Here is a 22363-nt window from a genome sequence, read left to right on the forward strand (position 1 = left end):
CCACAGTATTACACTGACTCATAGCCAAGGTAGGCGGATGTATGCCAGTTTATGCCTGGGAAAAACAAAAACAAAACAAAATTTAAATCACTTTCTTTTTGATATATTCTGGATCTAAACCCGTTGTTTCACCTCCTATTAAAAATATATCACAGCCACACTGGCCTAAGGATCTCCTTCTTGTCTGGTGTGTGTCTCAACAGGATGGTGGATCACGGAGCCCAGACAAGAAGTCTGTGCCGCGGCACACCTCCATTCTGAGTCGCCGTGGGCACCATGACCAGGAGGAGAGTTCCACCTCCATCACCAGCTCCGGCTCGACGGCTCCCCGCAGACCCACATGTAGGCTGCAGCTCCTCCAATCCACTCACTGTACAAAGTATCAGTGTTCAGGTGGCATCAGGCAGCACAGAACCAACTTCCAACATCAGTCAAAATATCACTGATTCAACCAATATTTCGCCAAATGTTGACTTGAATGTTGATATTAAGACATTGAGTGTATTATGTTGTGCTGTAGTGAAAAGCAACATCATCTTGTCAGATACAATTTGGATTATTTTAACAAGTCCGAGCTTTAGTTGTCCAATTATAGATTTACATATTTGATATTCTGCTCATACATCTTTTTCCTGTTTCATTACTTGCCGTATTGTTTTTCATTCATTCTGTATATATAAGATAAACTTCTTTAAATTTGTCTTTGTTTTATCAAAATACAACCTGCTTTAGTACAGATCCAAATGTGTGCATGTGCAATTTAAATGCTAGCAAGATCAAAAATATCCAGTTCTTTCTACTTTGTTCTTGAAACAAACTTCATCCCTCTCCTTTCTTGCTTTCTTTAGCGTTCCGCACTGAGATGAGGGCAGAGCACAGGACAGGACGAGCCCCAAGTATGACAGGTAGAAGGGATTTTCTCTACCAAATAATATTCACACAGGATTGTTGTATTAGGTTGTATTAGCTTCTACAGGTCTTCTTAATCAACTGGTAAATGGATGTGGGTAATAGATTTTGATGGGGTGATAACTGCATATTTCTTTCTACAAAACAAGTCCAACTTAAAGCCTCTCACGTCTCCCAACCAGTTGCAGAATCAATGCGCTCGCGTTCAGCTCGCAGTGGCCACTCCACTCCCCGCACCCCGGGGTCCACAGCCATCACCCCAGGGACCCCTCCCAGCTACTCGTCATCATCGAGGACCCCTGGAACCCCTCGCTCCCTCAGCTTGATTTCCCAGGAGAGGAAGGTGGCAGTAGTCAGCACCCCACCCAAGTCACCCGCAACCACACCCAAGCAGCTTCGCATCATCAACCAGCCACTGCCTGACTTCAAGAACATCAAGTCCAAGATCGGCTCCACAGAGAATATCAAGTACCAGCCCAAAGGAGGACAGGTGACGCTTCACTCCCACACCCAAACACCTGTAGCTTCTTCTTACATGTTTGTCTTTCATCTTTGCAATGTTGCTTGTGTTACTGCCTTTACTATGTGTCTGTTATTTCATGAGATCATAGATAGATGCCTTCATTGAGATATTTATATATGTTAGTACAGGAAATATGTAGATAGAGCGCAATCAGCCTCCTCTCAGGTTTTCTAGTCTCCTACCGCACTGGACCCATGATTCTTTCCTTGAACCACAGTGCAACTTAGGGTTCAACACCAATAAGAAGAATTGGGTAAACACAACAACCCTGCAACGTCTTAATGTATAAAAACTAAAAAACAAGACCAACAGTAACATTTTGAATACAAAATGTATTTAAGTGTGTTTAACACCATCTGCCTTTTTCTTCTGCTTTGACAGGCCTCCTTCTCTCCGACCTGTTTCACACTTGCTGTCTTTTGTGTCTTTTACCTACTGCTCTCCACTTTTAGCCCGACAGTTATCCTGCTGACTCACCGGAGTGAAAGACTCATGAGTTTAGAAATAATGGTGGAAGAAAAGAATATCGACTCTCAAAGCTATTTAACAATGAATATTGCACAACTTTTCTTAACTTACAATGCATTTAATGTTAAGTTTCCCCAGGTCTTGAAGGTGTAAGACAAAGACTGGAACTTATTGAAAGCCCTAATTTAAGTAATGATCTGACTCCCAACTCTGCCGTTTAGCTGCTTTCATGTTTGACCAGTAGTGAACCTCCCAGTGTTTGTCCTAAATTCAACTAAAGGGAAGCCATTTGCAGCAAGTGAGGTCACACATACTAAGTTGAAGTACTTCCTGTCCTCTGCATAAGATGCGAGCCAAAAGAAAGCTGTCCTTAGAGATAGGAAAACAAGATGAACCAAGCCAATGCAAAAGTTTGACTAAATATCAGGCTTTACTTTAGTAAAAGTGTACTTATGTTATATCTTAAAATGTTCTTTAACTGTCCATTCTCAGGTTCCAAATTTAAACAAACAGAAAAGTGACCTGACATTGACCTCGCATTGCATTTCAAATTTGTGAGCTGCATTTGTTCCTTCAGTTTTTCTGCCCTGGTCTGTGAACTGAAACCATCACTTCAGCCTTCAAATCAAGTTTCCCGTTTGCTGCCTAGAATCTGCATTAACAGGTTGTTTGGGAGAGTATATCCCACAGTTTGACAAATATCTTGCTCCAGCATTAGTCTGAAACACAAAGTCAGCGCTAAAAAACAGCAAGCGCGGTAATGAAAACAGTGATGTGTCTGTAGCCATCAGCTCTTACAAGCCTCCGCTGATGACCTGATTAGGAGTCTGAGCATTTGGCTGACATCTTTATGACTTGCCAAGTCTCTGCGTTCTGCTCTGTGCAGCCAGCAGGAGTAGGGAGGGATCGCGCTCCCAACGCCTCCCTGTCAGCTGCAGGAGAAATGGCCAGAGTGGAGTTTCTGTGCATGTTTGCATGTCTGTGTGCGCAAGCATGCATGCTGCAGGGTCATAATCAGTGCCAATACAGAAACTGATGCTTGGTGTTCCTGTTATGCAAATCTCTGTGAGGTAAAGCTGTGTAGAGGGTAAGAAAGATGACGACCCGCAGAAGGAATCACATTTTTTGGGGGGTGGGGGATTTTATCCACTGAGAATATGTGATATTTGCGTGACAGTGTAGACCATCCACTGCTGCCCATCAGGTGCTACAGGATTTTGGATGTGGTTGGTCCATGGTTGGGTAGAATTTCTGTGTCTCCCAGCAGTTTTAATACTAGCTTCAGTATTGAGTATGTTTATTTATCCTTATACCTCCATGGGAGCAGTGACAGGATTTTGCAATGTTTCCATTTGATCAAGTGAGGACAGTGATGATCCTCAAATTAACAAGCTCCAGTCTGCCACTCCTCACTATGTTTCTCTCTGTCTTGACAGCTGTTTTTTTGCAAACTGCAGTGTGAGATGCATATACAATAACTGCTAAAATATTCTGACACTCACTCAGTTTGAAAATCTAGAATATAAAGACGCGGGGGTTGCCAACCCATTTCCGTTTCATGTGTCCCCTTTGACTGAACTATCCTTCAGCAACATATTGCTGTATCATGCAACAAGCTCCAGGGAAAAACAAGAAATATTTGTTGTGAGCACAAGTCCCTTCTAGATGGTAAAATCCTCTTAATACACAGATTTCTTCCATGACAAGTAACCATTGTCATATGACTCTTATATACTTTTCCTGACATGGTGTAGCCCTGAGCGGCTCCAGGTAGTTTGTATTATTTCAAGGAGCTCCTGTAGTGAGCCTCTCTCAGCCACTGACCAGTCCATCATTGTCCTCATAGAAGCACACGGACCAAAATACGCCGCCAGAGGCCAAACACAAGGCTTCTTGGATTTGGAAGTCACTGCTGCGTCTCATCTCTGTCACTCTGTGTGTGTCAGCGGCACAGAGTGTGACCTGGACAAAAGACCTGCTGGTACACCTCAGAACTGTTAGCTATTAAACAAAGTGTTTTTTTAGAGCCCTGATAAAAGTGTGCCACTGAAAAAACTATATTGAGTAAACAATGATGACTCTGAAAGGCTAGATTTTGATCAATACATTTGTATTTCAAAGTGGAGTAAAGCCAGAGGTGCTCCTAAATTAAATCATAAAATTAAACAAAATACAATATAGGTAACTTTTTCTTAATGATGAATTGATCTCTACGTATAAGTTGTATATATACAGTTTGATATTTGATTAAGCTGTCATATTTAGGCAGAGGGGATTAGGTCAATCCGAGATTTTGCGTTGGTTAGATTAAGAAGTTAATTTCAGGGCTTACACATCTTTAAATTCAAGTGTTTTGTCTTTAAATAAAACAATAATTTATCGGAAATGTTAAATGTTGAAAGAGGAAATAAACGTATTTGAATTCGGTAGCCTGAAGAATTAAAAAGACTCTATTTTTAAGTATTTCTGGGGCATTTTTTCACATTACAATAACTTTGTCAATTGATCATTTGACGAACTAAATACATACAGATATATTGTGATTATATTAGTAAACATATTTGTAAATTATAAATGTCCAGATTTATTTCAGTGGCACACTCTAGGTTCCATAGTTTTTAACAAGTAGTTTTAGACAACTAAAAGAATACACCAAGTACAAGAAGTAAAAAGGGAAAAACATATATGGCAAGGTCCAGCTAGGATTGTTGAATAGGATCACATTTATAGAAAAAGCTATCCAAAGTAACGCATAATGGATGGTAGATACATTTATTGTCACTCAAATAAAATGGTTTCAAACCTGCATCTCTCTACATCACCTATAGTATAATTTAATTTAAAGGACTATAATAGAAAAATACCAATAATTGTATCTTTTGACATGGGGCTTTTTACTGAAGTTTTTCCCAGAGAACTGGAGCAAATAATTAATGGCCATACAATGTATTCAAATTACCTCACATTTTTCAGTAGATTGTCCATCCCTCTCCTCTAGCATCTAATCCAGTCAGTGTATGACAGGTTTTTATTCTCGTCCACCATGTAAGAGGTCCATTTGTGTATTTCTCCATAGAATCATATTTTAAACAGGAGGCCGGACTTCAGTCACGCACTGTCAAAATGCAGCTCCAAGGAGAATCTGAAGCACTCTCCTCGTGGAGGCAATGTATGTACCCTTCAATCTTCAGCTTTCTCCACTGAGGAGATGGGTGATGGCCACTGTGTAGTTAGATTTGAGTCCAGTTCGGTGACATGGAGCAAGCTGCTTCGTAGCTTTGCGGTCGAGTATCGTGGTACTCTAGTTGTATTTCCCCTACAATCCCTACTTCCCCACTCCAGGTTGATTCCTGTGCTTGAAACATGTATATGTACTGTATACTATCATTTATTGTCTCTAGTTTTCCCGTTAGCTTGTGGGTAACACAGGTGATATTTAAAGCTTATCTGTACAATTGTTGTATTTTATACCAAATACTACCCACAAGCAGATGGTAGCAACATACCAACTGCTGTCAGCCTCTGTTTTTAGCCACCCTGTGAGAGCAGTGCCATAAAGCCCAGAATACCTCAACTGTGGCACCAAGGTGGTCTCATAATTATATGACCAAAGCCATATGTTGGCAAATGTCTTCTGTGCTCGTGTGCACTTGAGTGAGACAATTTAAGTCCCATCAAACTCTTCCCTAAAGGAACCCCTCTGATAATTCATATTGGGTTAGATTCTACATGTAATTCATACTGTGCATATTGGGTCTGGCCTGTGTCTGGTAGTTATTTCCAATTGTGTGGTTGAAGCTGTGAAAGATCATCCCAGATCCTTTATGTGGATATATAAGTTAAAAGTGTTTTTTCTTACAGTAGAAAATGTTCAGATCCCCATTTTCTCCTAAGGTGTTAGTTTGTTCAAATTCTAGATGAATCCCAGATGGAAGCTTCTTTTAGATTTTTTAACTGTGCCACTCAAGTCAGGCTGTGGCAAGAAATCTGTCATTTTATGTTTGAATTTTACGATATAAAAAGCAAGTATATCAGTTAAATTTTTGAATTGTCTGCTGTAAGTTCTTTGCACTGGTTGCATTAAAGATAACAAATGTTAAACATTTATATTATTTTAATGAGGAACAGATTATATAAGATCAGTCCTAATTAATTGTGGTGAAGAAGTGTCTCAAGACAAAGAAAGAATAACTTGGCACAGTTTTTATTTATAATTTATTATGAATTTCAAGCTTTGGGGGCGAATTTATGGTAATGCCGTTTTATGCCTTTTTAATAGAAATTACTTAGGACCCAAAATACATTTACTTTAAAGACCGACGGGCAAGCAATGGCAGACAACACTGCTAATTGAATAAAGAATTGGACCCATTCAGTTTACTACCAACAAAGTCCTGTTTGCGTGTTAGGATTTCTCAGATTTGCCATTTTGAATAAGCCCCTCGTTCAAAACTGAAATACCTTTTGCATTTTTGACACATCTGTCTTTTATACTGTCTCTGTTTTCCCCATAGATGAGCTTTGAATCTATTTATATTAAAGTAGCCATAGGATATAGATAGTTCAGGGCTCACAGGCTCTCCACTCCTGTTTAAACTGTAAGTCATTTTTCTCCCCCCAGTTTAGTTTCTGTTGCTTTCAATATGCTAGTGGGAACATGTGTATCACTGGTAGTATATGTCTGTGCCAACTGGTTGTGTCTGCATCTTACTCCTGCTCTCTCTCCTTGCAGCTACACAGCTGTTCAGTTATATATTTGTATCATCCTAACAGTCTCAAGTGTGACCTGCTTTCATTTAGCATTTACTCGTATTTGTATCTGAACAAAGGAAATGTTGACACCATATTTGAGTATCTTCTCAAGGAGTTGACTTGATTTGTCTGGCGACACCTTGTGAAGCTACGGTTTCCTGAGTGTTCCTGAAGTCAAAGCAGATTAATTTCAGCAATATCTTCAAAGATCATGTTATTCTGTTACAAAGCCTTCTTCTTCCTACAAATCCTCAAGGGGACCAAAAGCACACTGACTCTCTTTGGCTTCAGTCACACAGCACCAGCTTTTTGCAGGGAATCCATTGTTCATAGGATGTCAATGTTGATTCAAAGCGGTATAGACAATCTGCTGAGGATTCACATGATGTAGCACATTTTACTACACACAGTGTCAACGTTTCAAGCTATGAGACTTGTTATGAGAGGAATATTTCCTGCCTTTTTCGACTGTTCTGATTATTAGAGCACTGCCCAACAACCAAATAAACTAGCATATCAAGGATAGAACAAAAAAATAGACAAAGGAGAGAAATTGTGTTTCAGAGATGTTTGAAATGTCGTGCCATGCCAGAACGCCTTCCGCGCTTCTTCCCATCTCATTCCTGACCTCCACCCCTGCAGGTTCTCATCCCCAGTGTTAAGCTGGACTATAGCCATGTTCAGTCTAGGTGTGGGTCCTTGGACAGGCGGGGCTACTCAGCAGGAGGTGGAAATGTGAGTCTTGTGCCACAAGTCCATTGTCTCAGTGTTTTTTCTGTATGTCCTTGTTTTATTGTTTCTTTCTTCCCTTTTCTTTTCCACCTCTTTTACTATTTCCCAGTTTATGTCACTCATTTATTAAGGCATCATTTCTCTTTTCCTGATTGCTCCTCATTAACACAGCGCCCTCCTGTTGTGCTTTGTGTCCTGCGAGGATTTATTTTATACAAAAGGCTGAATGTCACCTCCTCTAGCACTTGAAACATTCAGGCCTGTAACACTCATCAACATTTTTTCTAGAGGGGCAATTATAAAAATAATTTTTTTTAATTTGTTGGTAGCAAGACTCTAGCTAACACCTCTCATCCTCAAAAGGATCTTGCTGCATGAACCTCTTCCGTCTTAGCTGATGAACTCAGGTTACAGATGTTTAAAGCAGGTACAGTGTGTGCTCCATCTAGATTCCCTACTTTGTGTAATGCACATTATCAGAGTACATTGTGCAAGCCTAATAATAATAATAAGACAATTAAAATCATTTCGCCCACAGAATAGCCTGTTCTCATCACAGCCTCTGACAAGTCCGAGACGACAGAGGCGTCACATTTATAAGTGCAAAACTCATTCATGTTTGTTAAATTTGAAAGAAAAGCAGCCGGAAAACGAGGATTTGATATTCTAAGGAAATCCAAAACGTTTTGTCCTCAGTATTGCGTCAGTAGCATTATTTAATGTGAACAAATGTGATTACTGTTGGATCATTGTGCTGCTTCAATCTGTATTGTTACATATATGTATGTACACAACCTCTAATTCAACATAGAGACATCTGTTGTCTATGGCACGTTGGGACTGACAGATGGAGCCAAAATGTAAACAGTAAATAATAAGTAGAGGTTTTACACTTTCATAGATTTTACAAATTGCTAAAAGAAAATAAACCATTTTACCTGTGAAAACCAAACAAAACTTTGTTATTTTAGTAACACTTGTGTGTATCAGTCACATAGTGCAACATAAAAGAGCCAAAACAAAAGGACAGGTATCTATTGTTGAACCACAGCAGGTGTCCAACGGCACATTATCACACTTAAAATCACTTGTGCAGCTTTATATAGCGAGCACATGTCAAAGTTCAGGCCACTTGTGAAATTGTCAAGTACCAAGTGGAGCTCAAGGTCACAGGGTCAGTGAACGGGCTGTTAAATGGACCAATCACTGGACTGGATCCTCACAGCTTTAGAAATATGGAGATCAGAATGCAAAGTATGATTTTCAGACAGAACGATAGACACAGAGATCTTAACACTTGACCAAATTAAAACTCATAAATCGGTTGTCGGCCTATGTTTATGTCAAATCTGTGCAAAGGTTGTTTTTATCCACAAGAAGTAAAAGATGGATGCTTTCAAAAATATTAGCTTGAGTATTTTCTAAGTCTGACTTAGGAATAACAATATAAGAAATCTGGTTATCTGGTGTTATCTTGGCCTTTTAAACTGCGCCACTTCTCAGATGGGTTGTTCCCAGTATCTTGGAGAACGTGCCTGACTTCCTTTGTGAATGAAAGCCGTTTCTTAACGTATCTCCAGACTTAGCTCCATGTTGCTGAGATCAGGGCTCTGTGGCGGCCGCACCATCTGTTGCAGGACTCCCTGTTTGCTGAAGATGGTTTATTTATATTTTAAGTCGTTTTCCTGCTGCAGAATGATTTGCAACCACATCACACGCCACCTGCTTGTATTGTGTGACGGAGAAAAACTCTTAATACTCAATTTGCTTAAAACCTTTGCACAGTAACATACATACATACAAATCTACATGATGAGAAGTGGCCAATACTCTTCACTCTATTACCAAAGTGTACTTTACATTAAATTAGGACATTAGGCCCCACTCGTTCTTTTTAGAGTCATGAAAGGATCAATGTGATTGGCCATGATTCTGACAACCAGTAACACACCCACTGATCTATTTTGGCACCTTGTTCCTTGGTTTACAAATAGATAGACGTTGTAAAACATTTTAAACATTTGACATAAACCTCATGACTTGTTTAAGAAAGCTTCACTTGTTTGGATAGATCTGTTATCTGGTTGAAGTCTACTGTTCACTTAGGGAATCTCATTCAATTATAAAATAAATCATATTTTATAGCAGTTTGGGAGATCATATTGCACAACCAATGGTGCAGATCTAGTTACCTATTATTCGAAAAGATACAATGCAATTATACCATCTGGAGTTGAACCACATTTTAACATTTCATAAAAATAAAAATAAATTGTTAAGCATGCAATTAAACATTCTTGGACAGTCCAATTTCTATTAACCTGTAATACCACAACTAATACTAGATGTTTTTTTTATTTATAAACAATGAAAAAAAATACATCAAACTAAATGCTAGATATCACTGCTGGAGAAGTTATCCAAGCAGCAGCCTGATGTTCCCCCACGCCGACACAAACCACATCTCATCTTTGCTGGTGTTGTGCATGTGTAGAGAACACTGGGTAGATGAGCATGCTCCAGTGCAGACTGGTGTCGTGGCTTCTGACGCGGCTCATGGTCTGTGTTGTTCGTCCTCGTCTCACTTTTCCTGTTGAAAATAGTTTTCAGCTGAATCTGTGACTTGGCAAAGTGATGGATGACCACAGGCGTGACCCAGTGTTTGTGGTGTATCTCCTCATGTTCGTTGTGCTGTGCTTTAAGCTTTATATCTCCGCTCTGTTTGCTGTCTCATCGGTTCACTCCTTTAGGATCTCTCATGGGGTTTTCTCTTCAAATCCCCAGGGTGGGTCACATAGCCGCATATATATCTACTCTCCGCCTGTGGCCACTTTCAACTAAAAACACTGATCAGTGTTCTGGTGGACAGTATATCTGACAGGTCCTCTGAAAGTGCCGACACATTTGAGCTCAAAGTTCAGTCCCGGCACTCACATAGCTCGTGTTCAGTCTTGGTTGAGCTGGTTGAACAGACACCAGCAGGTTGCCTCCCAGCAGAGCACAAGGACTGTCATGTAATGGTCACTGGTTTTCTGCTCTTGTCCTGTCTTACTCGTGTTTTCACAGAATTAAGTACAATCTGACATCACTGTGTCAGAATGTAGATAGCTGCAGCTTTTCTTTCAAGACAATCTCAAGATAAGGGCAGATCAGATGCACTATATTCTTCTCTGTAATGCATAAAGGGAAGATAGATTACTCCTAGCCTCAGTTTGTAACTGCATGCTCTGACCGGGGTTTTTCCTGTTTCTCTCAGGTGCAGATACAGTACAAGAAGATTGACTTGAGCCATGTGACCTCCAAGTGTGGCTCTCTTGACAACATCCATCATCGACCTGGTAACCTACAAGATCCTACGAGATTATCCGGTTTACACTAGCATTAGCACGCGATCTGTTTCTGGGTATGGTAAATCTATATCTGGATATCATATCTGTGTGAGGAAGAATCCATGCTAATGCAAGGTCTCTGAGCCGGGGGGCAAATTCAATCCATTCAGTTGACCTTATTCATCAGAGGGAAATCAGCCCAGAAATGCATTAGACCACTGAAGTCTACATAGCAGGCGAATAAATAAACAGTCCATAGCCAGTTTTCATGACGTTGGTTTTGGTCATTTATCAATTCGAATTCAGTTCTTCTCCCCTCCACTGTGTGGGGCTGGTGGTAATACTCTAAACGACAGATCAGTCAAACCTGTGCAGCTGTAAAATCGACATTAAACTTTTTTATTTTTATTTTGAATTGACCTGGTGTCTGACGTCATTACAGATTAATAAAAACAGCATAGTTTAGTGCTGCAAATGTTTGTCTACACCACCAGAAGGGAAGCTTAATGACATTATGTGCATCTAACAGGTTTCTGGAGTATTTGCTGTTTTAATTTGAGGTGTGGAAAACCACTGCCCCCTCCCAGTTGGTTTTGTGGTGACTCCTTTTCCTCCTGCAACGCCATCTGCTGGCCATCAGCTGTCTGACTCTGGGCACACAAACATTCTTTCAGGACTATCTTATATGAACCTTGAAAAAAATAGGCAGAAGTAGGCAGAAACTATACTGGTTAACGGAGGCATACATATATTTTTCTTACACTAACTTTGCTTCTTCCCAGGGGGCGGTCACGTGCGTATAGAGAGTGTGAAGTTGGACTTTAAAGACAAGGCCCAAGCCAAGGTGGGTTCCCTGGATTATTCTCGCCACATGCCTGGTGGAGGCCAAATCCCGGTGAGTGTCCTCAATGGAGAATACATGACAACAAACTAACAAATAGTAAATAATATTTAATCTACATGTCATTGTGTGCAGAATTTCCAGTTACATTAATTTGTTAATTTAAATGAAAATAATGTAGAGAGAAATATCCCTAGTCCATGAATATTTCTGTAATTATAACAAGTTTAAAATAATAATTATTCATAAATACATATGTAAAACATATAAAAAAATTTCAGACCAATCTTTAAAAAACTCCAAAGATAAAGGTAAAGTATATTCCGCTATCAAAAAGTAAAGTAAAGTTTAATCATGCTCTGGTGTCAACACAGGACTAAGCAACAGCCTTTGAGTGAGGGCTTCAAAACAGACTCTGAAGTTAAACATCATTTGCAGTTGATCTCAAGTGAACTCACAAAAAAGCATTCCTTTATTTTTTATTTGACACATAACGAACATGGTGTATTCTCCTCTATCTATTTCTCCCCTCGCGCTTTCTTCTTTTATCAGATCGAGACCCACAAGCTGGCGTTCCGCGACCAGGCCAAGGCCCGGCTGGACCAAGGAGCCGAGATCAGTATCCAGTCTCCAGGCCTGTCCGGCACGGTGTCCCCCAACCGCAACCGGGACAGCCACCTGTCCTCCTCCGGCAGCCTCAACATGACTGAGTCGCCACAACTAGCGACCCTGGCTGAGGACGTCACCGCAGCTCTGGCGAAGCAGGGTTTGTGAACTCTGGACCCCGGACGCCCTCGCCATGATCCACTGAAACTTTTCTGCCCACTCCTGCCACCCTGAGGCCAACCTCAGCTAAACCATGAACATCTCCGCCTCCAATACCCATGTCTCAACTCTGAGTAGAAACTGAAATTAGGAGCTACTGTACTTTGGTCCTCTTTCTTTTTCATCTCTTTAAAGAGATGTGTGTTATTTCTGATTCATTCCGTTGGCCTCTCTCTCTTTGGATGACGTTGCATAGAATAGTTCAGATAGAGCGCTGGTCCTAGATCAGATTGAGGAACAGTCATTGACTTTAACTGTCCTGAATCAGTATTTTTGAAGAAGCTACAGCCTTGGCCAGCGCACCATGCAGCACGTGTTGTTCTTGCTCAGTAACTGTGCATGGACTCCAAAACCCCCCTAACAAACCAAGCATCCTTACTGCGAGTCATTCTTGTCATCCAATATATAATATATTCAACAAATATATATAGAAACATGTATAAAAAATATACAAGTCCTTTGCCATCTAAATGTCCATGAAACATTTTGAAAGGAAGCGACACTATGGCTATAAGATATACCTGTAAAATTGCGTAAGTGCAAGAACTAGGTCTCGTGTTATGACAAGCATGTATCGATTCAAATATTCAAAAGAGGCTATTTTGTAATTTAAAAAAAAGCAATTTTAGTAAGTTATTTCCTCACTTATTGGATAAGACTGAAACAAGTTCATGTTTTGTAGTTATTAGGTGTTTACAGTGTAACGCTTGGTGACAGTGTCAGACAGCTGGTGTGGTGTTGCTACGGGATGCATCTCCGTCCTGTTGAAGAGCATCATACACGTGTACCTGCTCAGTAGTTCATTATAGGATCCTGTTTACACGTCAGAACGTTGTTACACACCGGAGCTGGTCCACACGCCTCCATCCCAGAAAGGAAATTGGCAAAAAGTGTGTTGTCTTTACCGCTGCGGGTAATCAGATTACATGATTGACGAGAGAACAGACTGATGCTGCGCTCATCAGGACTGAATCTGAACCACAGAGGAAGACGCCACTGTTTGCAACAGGTGATATAGAGGAAGAGCAGCTAGTGTGTGTATGTGTGTGTGTGTGTGTGTGTGTGTGTGTGTGTGTGTGTGTGTGTGTGTGTGTGTGTGTGTGTGTGTGTGTGTGTGTGTGTGTGTGTGTGTGTGTGTGTGTGTGTGTGCGTGCGTGCGTGCGTGTGCGTTCGAGCATTCGGTACAGATCCCAAGTTGTTTTACCACAGATGCTACCGTATGTGGATGTTGAGTGGCAATATGTCGGAGAAGAAATTGGATTTCTTTTCTTTTCTGCTTTTTTTGGTTGAAACATCAATAATTAAAACAACACTTAATGAAGAAAAAGAAATAAAACGACAGAGGAAACTTCTGTTACATCTGTTTTTAAAAAAAAAGTGTTTTGGGTTATCTAGTTTCTCTTTCAAACACCATCTGTGGTATATCCTGCCTCCCGCCTAATTACTGCCCTCACCCCCGACTTGTTTGTTTGCTTCTGTGTTTCTTCTGCACCCCCCCCCCCCCCCCATCTCCGTGTGCCCCCTCCCCACCTCCTGCTCAACATACAGCAACTGTAAATGTATTTAAAAGGTCAAGTAAATGTACGCAGTTTTTCTCTTGTTGATATGACACCACTTACAATAATTAATGACAATAAAAAGGACAAAAACTGATGCTGGAGCTCTGTCTTCTTTTTCACATGACAAGACGGTAGTTTGAGAATGAGATTTTTTTTTCATTAAAAGATTGACATCACTCTTATGTCTACAGGGTCATCGAGTCAAAAGCCTGTTAGCATAGCTTAGCATAAATTATGGGAGAAGCTGGCGTGATTATGTCCATATTTACAAAATCCCTCTAGCAGCATCTTTTGTTATAACCTGTATAAAATAATATGTCAAAATTTGCAATTCTGCATAAAGGGAATTGACTACAAGTTGTATCTTCATATTTAATAGAATTGATAGACGAGACAATAATCTAATGTTATTCTGCAAGAACACTAAAATAACCTTGTTTTCTAAAACGCTTTATATATTTATTTTAAGGGTTTGATCTTGTGAAGAAATCAGTCAGAACTTCGTGGGTGAAATGGGAGTTTTTGAAAATTTATTGTGAAATGGCAGTGGCTACAATAAGTTAAGACTTAGGGAAGGGCTTGGGGGGAGGAGTGGATTCATTTTTGATGGTTGCCAGTCCTGGGCCAAATCAGTCACTTCACTGGCGGCTCGAGCGCCAGCCAGAGAGTAAAAACCAGTGACGACTCCCAAAAGAAAAAAGAAAAAAATATCCCCGATGAGAACTGGGTGAAGATGGTGAAGGACATCTGGTAGGAACGGATCCCACAAGAGGAAAAAAATAAAATGAAAGCACCAGTTGGACATACGAGAAAAAAATAAAGTTTGGAACAAAAGCAAAAGGTTTCAGGAAATGACATCTCATAGTCCTTTGTTCCCCCTGCTTCCTCAGGTTGTAGCAGAAACAGTGAGTGGATGTCGTGACACCATGGGGTCTGCACATGTACGATGGTCACCCGCCTCAGTGGCAGGGTCCTTACACGGACATGATGTGCTTGACAAAGGCTGTGGACGGAGACCAGGGCGGCACACAGACAGACAGGAGAGGAGGGAAATGAGTGAGTGAGGAGACGAATAAGTAAATTGTACAAAAAAGAAAATAGAAATCTAGAAAAGTTCCGATGCACAGCTACTATACAAATAACATAAGACCACTGCGATATTGTCTAGAACACCATCAAAAGTCTTCAGCCTGGTTTAAACAACCTTATAAGTCACTACTGTATTTTCACGTGTGCACAATCTAAGTTAAATGGAAACATTCTGGGTGAAGTATTTATTTAAAGGGTCACTCCAGACTTTCTATACTTTCAATACTATTAAGATGGGGACTCATTGGAATCATATAAGGTCAAAATTCAAAGCAGCACAGGTCAAATGTTCCTGAAACACCAGTTATTTCATATATTAAATGATAAAGTGTAGAATATAAAAACTTGTATCTTATCATGTGCACATATATTTTTGTTTGTAACTCACCCTCATAGTTGATACAGCCGTTCTCGTCCTCCTGTCCTGCCATGAGACAATCGATCTCAGACTCAGTCATCTTCTCTCCTGTAGGGGGAGACAGAGGACAACCACAGTTAACAACACAGTGACACACACACACACGTGTAGAGAGAGTACACAGCAGGTTCCTAGAGGCTCACTCACCCAGTGTTGACAGGACAATACGCAGCTCAGCACCCATCACTGTGCCGTTGCCCTCCTTGTCGAAGACGCGCAGACCCTCAACGTAGTCCTCGTACTGGGCCTTGTTTGGGCTGTTGATGATGGTCTGGAGCATGGGCAGGAAAGACTCGAAGTCCACTCTCTTGTTGACCAAGTCTGCGTGAAGGGAGACAAAAATGACTGAACCAGCTGCACCAGGGGGACGACATCCTGTCAACATTTTGTCCACATCTCCACTACAGCTTCAGCATTGTATTTTCTATTTGCACAAATAATAATGTTGGCAATTTTCCTTAAGGTTGCCGAAATTTATAGATTTCTGTGTCTTCCCTTATTTGCGAACCCTAAACGTTCAGTTTCAAGAGGAAGTAAAAGTAATGTTGCACTGACCCCTACAGGCTGAAAGCTTGAAATTCAGTTGCATGACTAGGCACTGAGATACCAAAAAATGGAGATTCTGAATCAGCTCTGAGACTCTGCTCAATGCATTTTCTCAATAAAACATGTTTTATAGTACAGGCTGTAAGAAAAGCTGCTCATGAGCCTGAACGTGATTAATTTCAGCCACAAAAGTAGTTACTGATCATTTCTTCCTTTCTAATCCCCCCCCCCCCCCCCCCCCCCAAAAAAAAGGGCATAACAGTGTGAGCACTTCTGTAAATGACTATACTGCAGATGGCGTTGAAAGAGAATACAAAAATCATCAGAAATACAGCTATGACTAGAGGTAGGTCTGTGTCTTCCATGTCCAGTAGGAAGCATTTCAGTCCCACGGAAATTCAATTAGATTAGTTAAAAAAAGTATTGTATAAAAATCTAAACGTAATGAATTGCACCATACACCCAAACATCACCTCACTAATGAAATCATGTAGTGAAAGATTGCTCTCACCATCAGCGGAGGGGTTTCCCAGCAGTTTGTTCACCTCCTTGTTGGTGGGGTTCTGTCCCAGGGCGCGCATGATGTCGGCGATCTGGTTGTAAGCCACCTTGCTGTCACCCACTCTGTCGAACAGACCGAAGGCCTCCCTGTAGTCTGAGGGGGGGGGGGGGGGGGGGGGCACGTTAACATCTCAGTGGATCAATGTTGTTTGTGTGCGTTAGACATGTTAAAGTTTACAGGGACTGAACTTAACTTTGCGAAGCCTGAATAATCAGTGTGATATTATAGTTGCTCTCCGTTTATTTACTTTTCTCCAAAAATATACTATAATTGTTGCAAATTCAAAAAATACTGGTTATTAGCTTGTTTATTAAAGCGAGCTACCATGCTAAAGTTAGCATAGAGTTGAAGTACAACAATGGAACTGTCAGGATGTTTATGTCTGCATCAACTCTGAAACATTACTTTTATATTCTTGCAGAGTCCTATTAGAATATCATTGAATAGGTTCATTAAAAATCTTTTTGCAGTACCGTCTAATAATCTGTGGCGGTCAGTAGATGGAAATCTCCTGTCCACTTCCTGCACTTTGCATAAATTTATTTTAAAAGTGGACAAAAGGTGGTATTTGTATATTTAGATAACAGTATTAATTTTAAAGAGCCAAACTTCTTTCTTCATACTAGATATCCATGGATAAGTATAAGTAAAATGTTTTATTATCAGTAGTTTGAATTTGTTGTCGACCTGCCAGCAGATGGAGGCAGCTCCTCTACAAACAAGGGCAAGACATTTCTCTGGGCTGTGGTATTAAGGACTGAACAGACTGACTCGTGCCAAGCTGCTTCAACCTTCAGACTATTTCTATCTCAGCTGCCTCTCTCTCTCTCTCTCTCTCTCTCCCTCTCTCTCTCTCTCTCTCTCTCTCTCTTTTAAAAGACCACCTTGGAATTGATAAACATAGCTGAGAATATGAGCCCCTTCCTTTTACAGGCACGGCCCTCTGTGGGTGATCTGAGTTAATGCTGACTGCAGTGTAACCCGCAGAGACCACACGCAACAGGTCCGGTGCGATGGCGTCCACAACCCAGGTTAGAAAGCATCGACCCTACGTTTATCGAAAGCACCCAAACAAACCATGGTTCTTCTGAACTTTATCCTTCTGTGATCCCACTAATGAGCTTCTTAATATTTTTGGCTGCTGTAAGAAAAAGAATGTTGCCTCTTGGCAAATGCTCTGATATCACAGATCCGGTGACAGAGGGGCTCATGTCACCGGAGAGCTGCCAATAAACAACCTGCAAGTTAATCTGAGGACACAGGGATTGGTTGAATTGCGTTTGTGACGCACTGACTCCCAGTTTACTCATGAATGTGGCCCTGTGGCCTCCAGTCTATGTTTAATATGAGATTTAATGTGGTTTCTTTTGAAGATGAAACAAATTAATGCAGGTTTTTGATTTACCTGCTGCAGTACAATGAGCTGCTGCTTCTTTAAATATAAAGCCTGCAGATAATCAAACTCATTTTTTAAAACCCTGTTACTTGTAAATGCTGCACTGACATTTTTTTTTTTTATATTACAAATACATTGATTTCGGATGTTATTTTTAATATTCGCTCGAAGTTTTCCAGCCATTTCCAAACACATTTGTCTGCCATGAAGAGACTCTTTAAGATGTCTGTTGCAGGCTGGCTTTGACTTTACGTTAATCTCGAAGGGAGATTTTCTTTGGGTTCCTAATAATATGGATTATATCGATGAGCTTTCTGATTTGCCAACACTTTGGCAGAATGAGACACTCTAGAAAAAGATGAGATGATGTAGATGCGAAAGTAAAATGAAGTTTTCTTACCTTCAATCTGGTCTGCGCTAAATTCCACCTACAAGCAACACAAAGCAGCCCTGTTAGTGTATGAACATACATATGCAGGAGTTTTGACACGCCATCAATAACCAACAACATAATCACTCACGGTCTTATTACTAAAAAGTATCAGCACAAACAGGCAATTTTTTGTCCCTTCTTAATCTGGGTACCACACAATCCGGACTAGGATTAAATTAGTCTCTTTGCCAATATTAAATTCACATTCTGGCTCCGGAGTCACGTGTGGTCCATCTTTAGCTACATTAACATGTCCACATTTGGTGTTAGCTGGGCAGCGTCATCCCGCAGTGCGTCACCGCTCTGCTCCAATCAGGAGAACCGGGGGGGCGTGGTCTGATGGACCATGGTGAGCTATCCATGGTTCTAGTCCTTTACCTCAGAACACTGCACAACCCTGAGGGGGGTCCTTTAAAGTCTGCAGCTGCTCCAACTCACTGGCCATGAAGTGAATGTCCACACAGGTGCCAGTGTGATGGACTTTGCCAGTTAAGTCAAAGTGAAGATAGATGTGCATTAGACCTTTATTTAAATATGAAATTGACCTTCTCTTCCATCACTATCCTTTTACTTGGATATGATACATGCATTCTATAGATGTATCTATCCTCTCTTCAATTGAACCTCTATAATCAAAGCAGTCACAACAGCTCTGAATATTCTCATTATCCTTCCTTTAAATGCATAAAATATAAAAAGTTTCTCCCAGGTCTCCATCACCATCACCCCCTTCGCATTTTGCAGTAGCTCTGCTTCTGCCATGCACCTCTGTGCGTAAAAGTCGAATCCCCGCTCTTCCCGAGCAGCGGTCCTCCAATCTCCATCCCTCCCCACCGCAGACCACCTCATGCTTTCTACCTTTACGGCGGACAGGTCGACAGCGGGAGCTGCTACGGGAACAGGTGCGGGCTCCGGGGCCGGGGCTGGAGCTGCTGCTGCGGGCTCGGCCTTCTTGACGGGAGCCTTAGGGTCCTTCTTTGGTGCCATTTCAGCGGATAGTCAGATGTAGGACAATTCCCGGGGTTAGTGTGACAAGTCAAGGAGTGTACAGCACAAAGTGGACGTGACTCGGAGCAAGAAATCACCGTCTGGGCGTATATATATGAGGCTATTTTCCCTCTTGACCCCCGTCAACGCCTTCCCCGCGTAAGGATTGGATGGTTGGTGTGAGGGGTGTGTGTGTGGGTGGGGGGGGGGGGGGGGGGGGGGGGGGTCCTCTCTAAACATGGAATATTGGGCTGCGGGCCAGCAGGTGTTAATTCTGGCCGTTGATCCATAATCAAAAACGAAAACATCGGGACCGGTCTGAAATGTTATTTGACCCCGGGGCCATCTGGGTCTCAAGTCAAGCTGCTCCACTTGTTACGCACGGCGCTGCGCACCGTTACGCGTGACGCACAGGACTCGTTTCTCGTCTATTTGGGGAAGGAATAGGAAAGTTAAAGCCTGATAACAGCAGCTGCTCTGAAATGTCCAATGGTCCAGGCACAAAACAAGAGACCCCCCCCACCCACACACACACACACCTTCAAACCCCCAGGTCAGGTCAAGTCTGTACCAGTGTAATAAAACGTTCGCTTATTGCCACTAGTTTAATCTGACCCTTTTATTTGTTTTGTTTTCAAATGGATATTATGAATTCTAATGTATATAATCCTAATATTGATTGTGGTTACGTAACATCTTATTTACACTGGTAGACATCAGCATCTGTCAGATAGAAATTACTGTTCCAGTGAAAGGTTGGAAACAAGATACTGGAAATGACGAAGGGTGTTTCCCAAAAAAGATAAGGCCATAAGTAGTGATATGCCTTGGGCACCAAATACCAGTGTAGATGTTTTTATGGCGTCTGAGATGTTTTGGATGGTGTCTGAACCTTAACTCACCTTGTAGTTTGATCTTTCTTTACTTTTATCCTTTAATCCAACATACACAGAGGTCAACTCTCACATTAACAGTGTTTATCATAGTCTCTAACAGGCGCAGGTTAAGTCAGATCGTCATTATCATGATTAGCATTTTAATTTAAGACAAGCATGGAGCTGTGTCCGTACAATAAATCCCACACAAAAACCTCCTTATTCTGTTTTAATCTCTCTTAAACAGACATTTTCTGTTCTGATCTAACTAGCTATTGAAAATTATTTTTATTTTCATAAATTTGATTTCAATTCAATTTTATGTTGTTTTAACTTTTTTCTCCTTTGTACATTTTCTATTTTTGTATTCATTATATATATATATATATATATATATTATATGTTATATGTAGGATATCTGCACTTTATGTAACAGTGCTGCCATAAAAATGCTGCATGTTTAGAAGAATACTTTATTCACTTTGAGCTTCAGTGAAGTGATGAAACCAAACTTTAACCCAAAAGAGTCAAATGAGCAGACGTTTGGACATGGAGGTGTCTTTCAGTTGTAATTATGAGCCCTTGTTTATTTCCAGTCAGATGATTTGTGTAAGGTAGAGCAGCACCTGTGCTCAGGCTCTATGTTGGTGAGCAGTCCTGCTGCCCCCCGGGGGAGGATGTGGCGTTTAAGTACAGCGCCCGGGTCGTCTAGTGGCGCTCTCAGCTGCTGATGCCAGTAACCCTGTCAAGGCTAAGAGGGCAAATTCTGTCTTCTTAATTCTTGTCTATATCTGTCTCCCTGTGCCAGCGGTGCAGCACTATCCCCAGACGCCGCCACCACCACCACCACAGGGCCCGGTGATGACGGAGCTGCATTAACTTCTCCACTCTGCAGGCCCTTCCCTTCCCCCTTCATCCACTTGCTTTCACTGACCCCATCTCCAGCGAGGGCATGCCAGAGAAAGCCTCTGTCCCTCAGCTGTCATCTCGGCTCAACCGCGGCACCCCGTGGCACCTTCTCCGGGTCTGACTTCCCCTCAATCCCTCGCCAGATAGAAACTCTGCCCCGGTCCTTGCACCTGGGCGGCTGTCCAGTCTGAGTTCCATTATAGAGTCTTAATGGATTCACCGACATGGCGGAGCTGGGCTTTATTAAGAAGTGATGGCCGGTCAGTGTGAGTAGAGGAAAGAAACGGCAATGAATAGTATCAGGTATTGTTGTGTGAATCATATGCAGCACGTGAGCTGCACATGAACTGCATCACAGACATGTATGCATTCTGTTAACAACCGTTTCAGGGAGTCAAATTTAGTTTAGTTTAGTTCCGGTGCCAGTTATAACTGTGAGCTGTTTAAATCCACTGAACCTTAGCCTCTGCAATCAGTTTCCTGTCAAATAACAAAAAAACAACCCATCTTTTTAACTGCGACCTGTTTTTAAATCAAGTGTAGCCTGGTTTGCGTGTTCTTCCTGTGCCAGTGAAGGTTTTCTCTGGCTCTCCTCCTTCCTCCCACAGTCCAAACACTTGCAGGTCTGGTTTTTGGTTGATGTGTGAAAAGGTGGTTTGTCACTGTATGTTGGCCGTGTGCGACGCTGGTGACCAATCCAGGATGTACCCATTCACACAATGTCAGCTGGGATTGTCTCCAGCTCCCGGCGACCCTCAAAGATAGGGCTAGATAATAAACCCCCCTCGAAAACAAAATGGTTCATCTCAGGGGGTTTATCCTCATGACCGAACTTTACGCGATGGATGAGATCTAGCATCTTGTTACTGAGTCATTCTAAGTATCACATTAGTGAAATAAGTCTTCTTCTGACTAAACTGACCCTGAACGTAGTAACTGTCAGTGTCCAGCTCCTCTGGGAAAGGAGATGCCAAGTCATATATCTTTTATAGAGAGGCGGGGCCTTCAGGGATATAAAGTGAACCACACCACCTGAAGATTGATTTCAACTGCATGTTGACCTCTGCTGCTACTGAATGTCTGTACCCAGTTTTATGGCGGTCCATTCATCCAATACTTTTTGAATACTTTCAGTCAAACTAACCGACTGACCGACTGACCGACAGAACAACATCAACACCCCACGCGACACATTGTGAAGATGACAAGA

The 22363-nt window shown here is 41.5% G+C and overlaps 2 protein-coding genes across 2 annotated transcripts in view; one reads left to right on the forward strand and one right to left on the reverse strand.

Annotated features, from left to right (window-relative positions):
• map2 (microtubule-associated protein 2) overlaps positions 1 to 13462 on the forward strand; it is a 32849-nt gene extending 19387 nt beyond the window's left edge. The window contains exons 10-17 of the mRNA XM_053439148.1: positions 204 to 342; positions 849 to 905; positions 1092 to 1399; positions 3747 to 3881; positions 4977 to 5069; positions 10641 to 10722; positions 11496 to 11608; positions 12107 to 13462. Of these exons, the coding sequence (XP_053295123.1) occupies positions 204 to 342; positions 849 to 905; positions 1092 to 1399; positions 3747 to 3881; positions 4977 to 5069; positions 10641 to 10722; positions 11496 to 11608; positions 12107 to 12328 (1149 nt within the window). The 3' untranslated portion in view covers positions 12329 to 13462. The remainder of the gene's footprint in view (positions 1 to 203; positions 343 to 848; positions 906 to 1091; positions 1400 to 3746; positions 3882 to 4976; positions 5070 to 10640; positions 10723 to 11495; positions 11609 to 12106) is intronic.
• Positions 13463 to 14446: 984 nt separating this feature from the next.
• myl1 (myosin, light chain 1, alkali; skeletal, fast) lies at positions 14447 to 19420 on the reverse strand. Its single transcript, XM_053439865.1, has 6 exons — positions 19241 to 19420; positions 18350 to 18377; positions 16503 to 16646; positions 15593 to 15766; positions 15416 to 15493; positions 14447 to 14941 (listed from the first exon to the last, which is right to left on the reverse strand). The coding sequence occupies exons 1-6, from the start codon at positions 19367 to 19369 to the stop codon at positions 14913 to 14915; spliced, it is 582 nt and encodes a 193-aa protein (XP_053295840.1). The 5' UTR covers positions 19370 to 19420; the 3' UTR covers positions 14447 to 14912.
• Between the last annotated feature and the right edge of the window lie 2943 nt (positions 19421 to 22363).

The sequence above is a fragment of the Pleuronectes platessa genome, chromosome 14 (assembly GCF_947347685.1).
Source record: "Pleuronectes platessa chromosome 14, fPlePla1.1, whole genome shotgun sequence".
Classification (NCBI taxonomy): Eukaryota; Metazoa; Chordata; class Actinopteri; order Pleuronectiformes; family Pleuronectidae; genus Pleuronectes; species Pleuronectes platessa.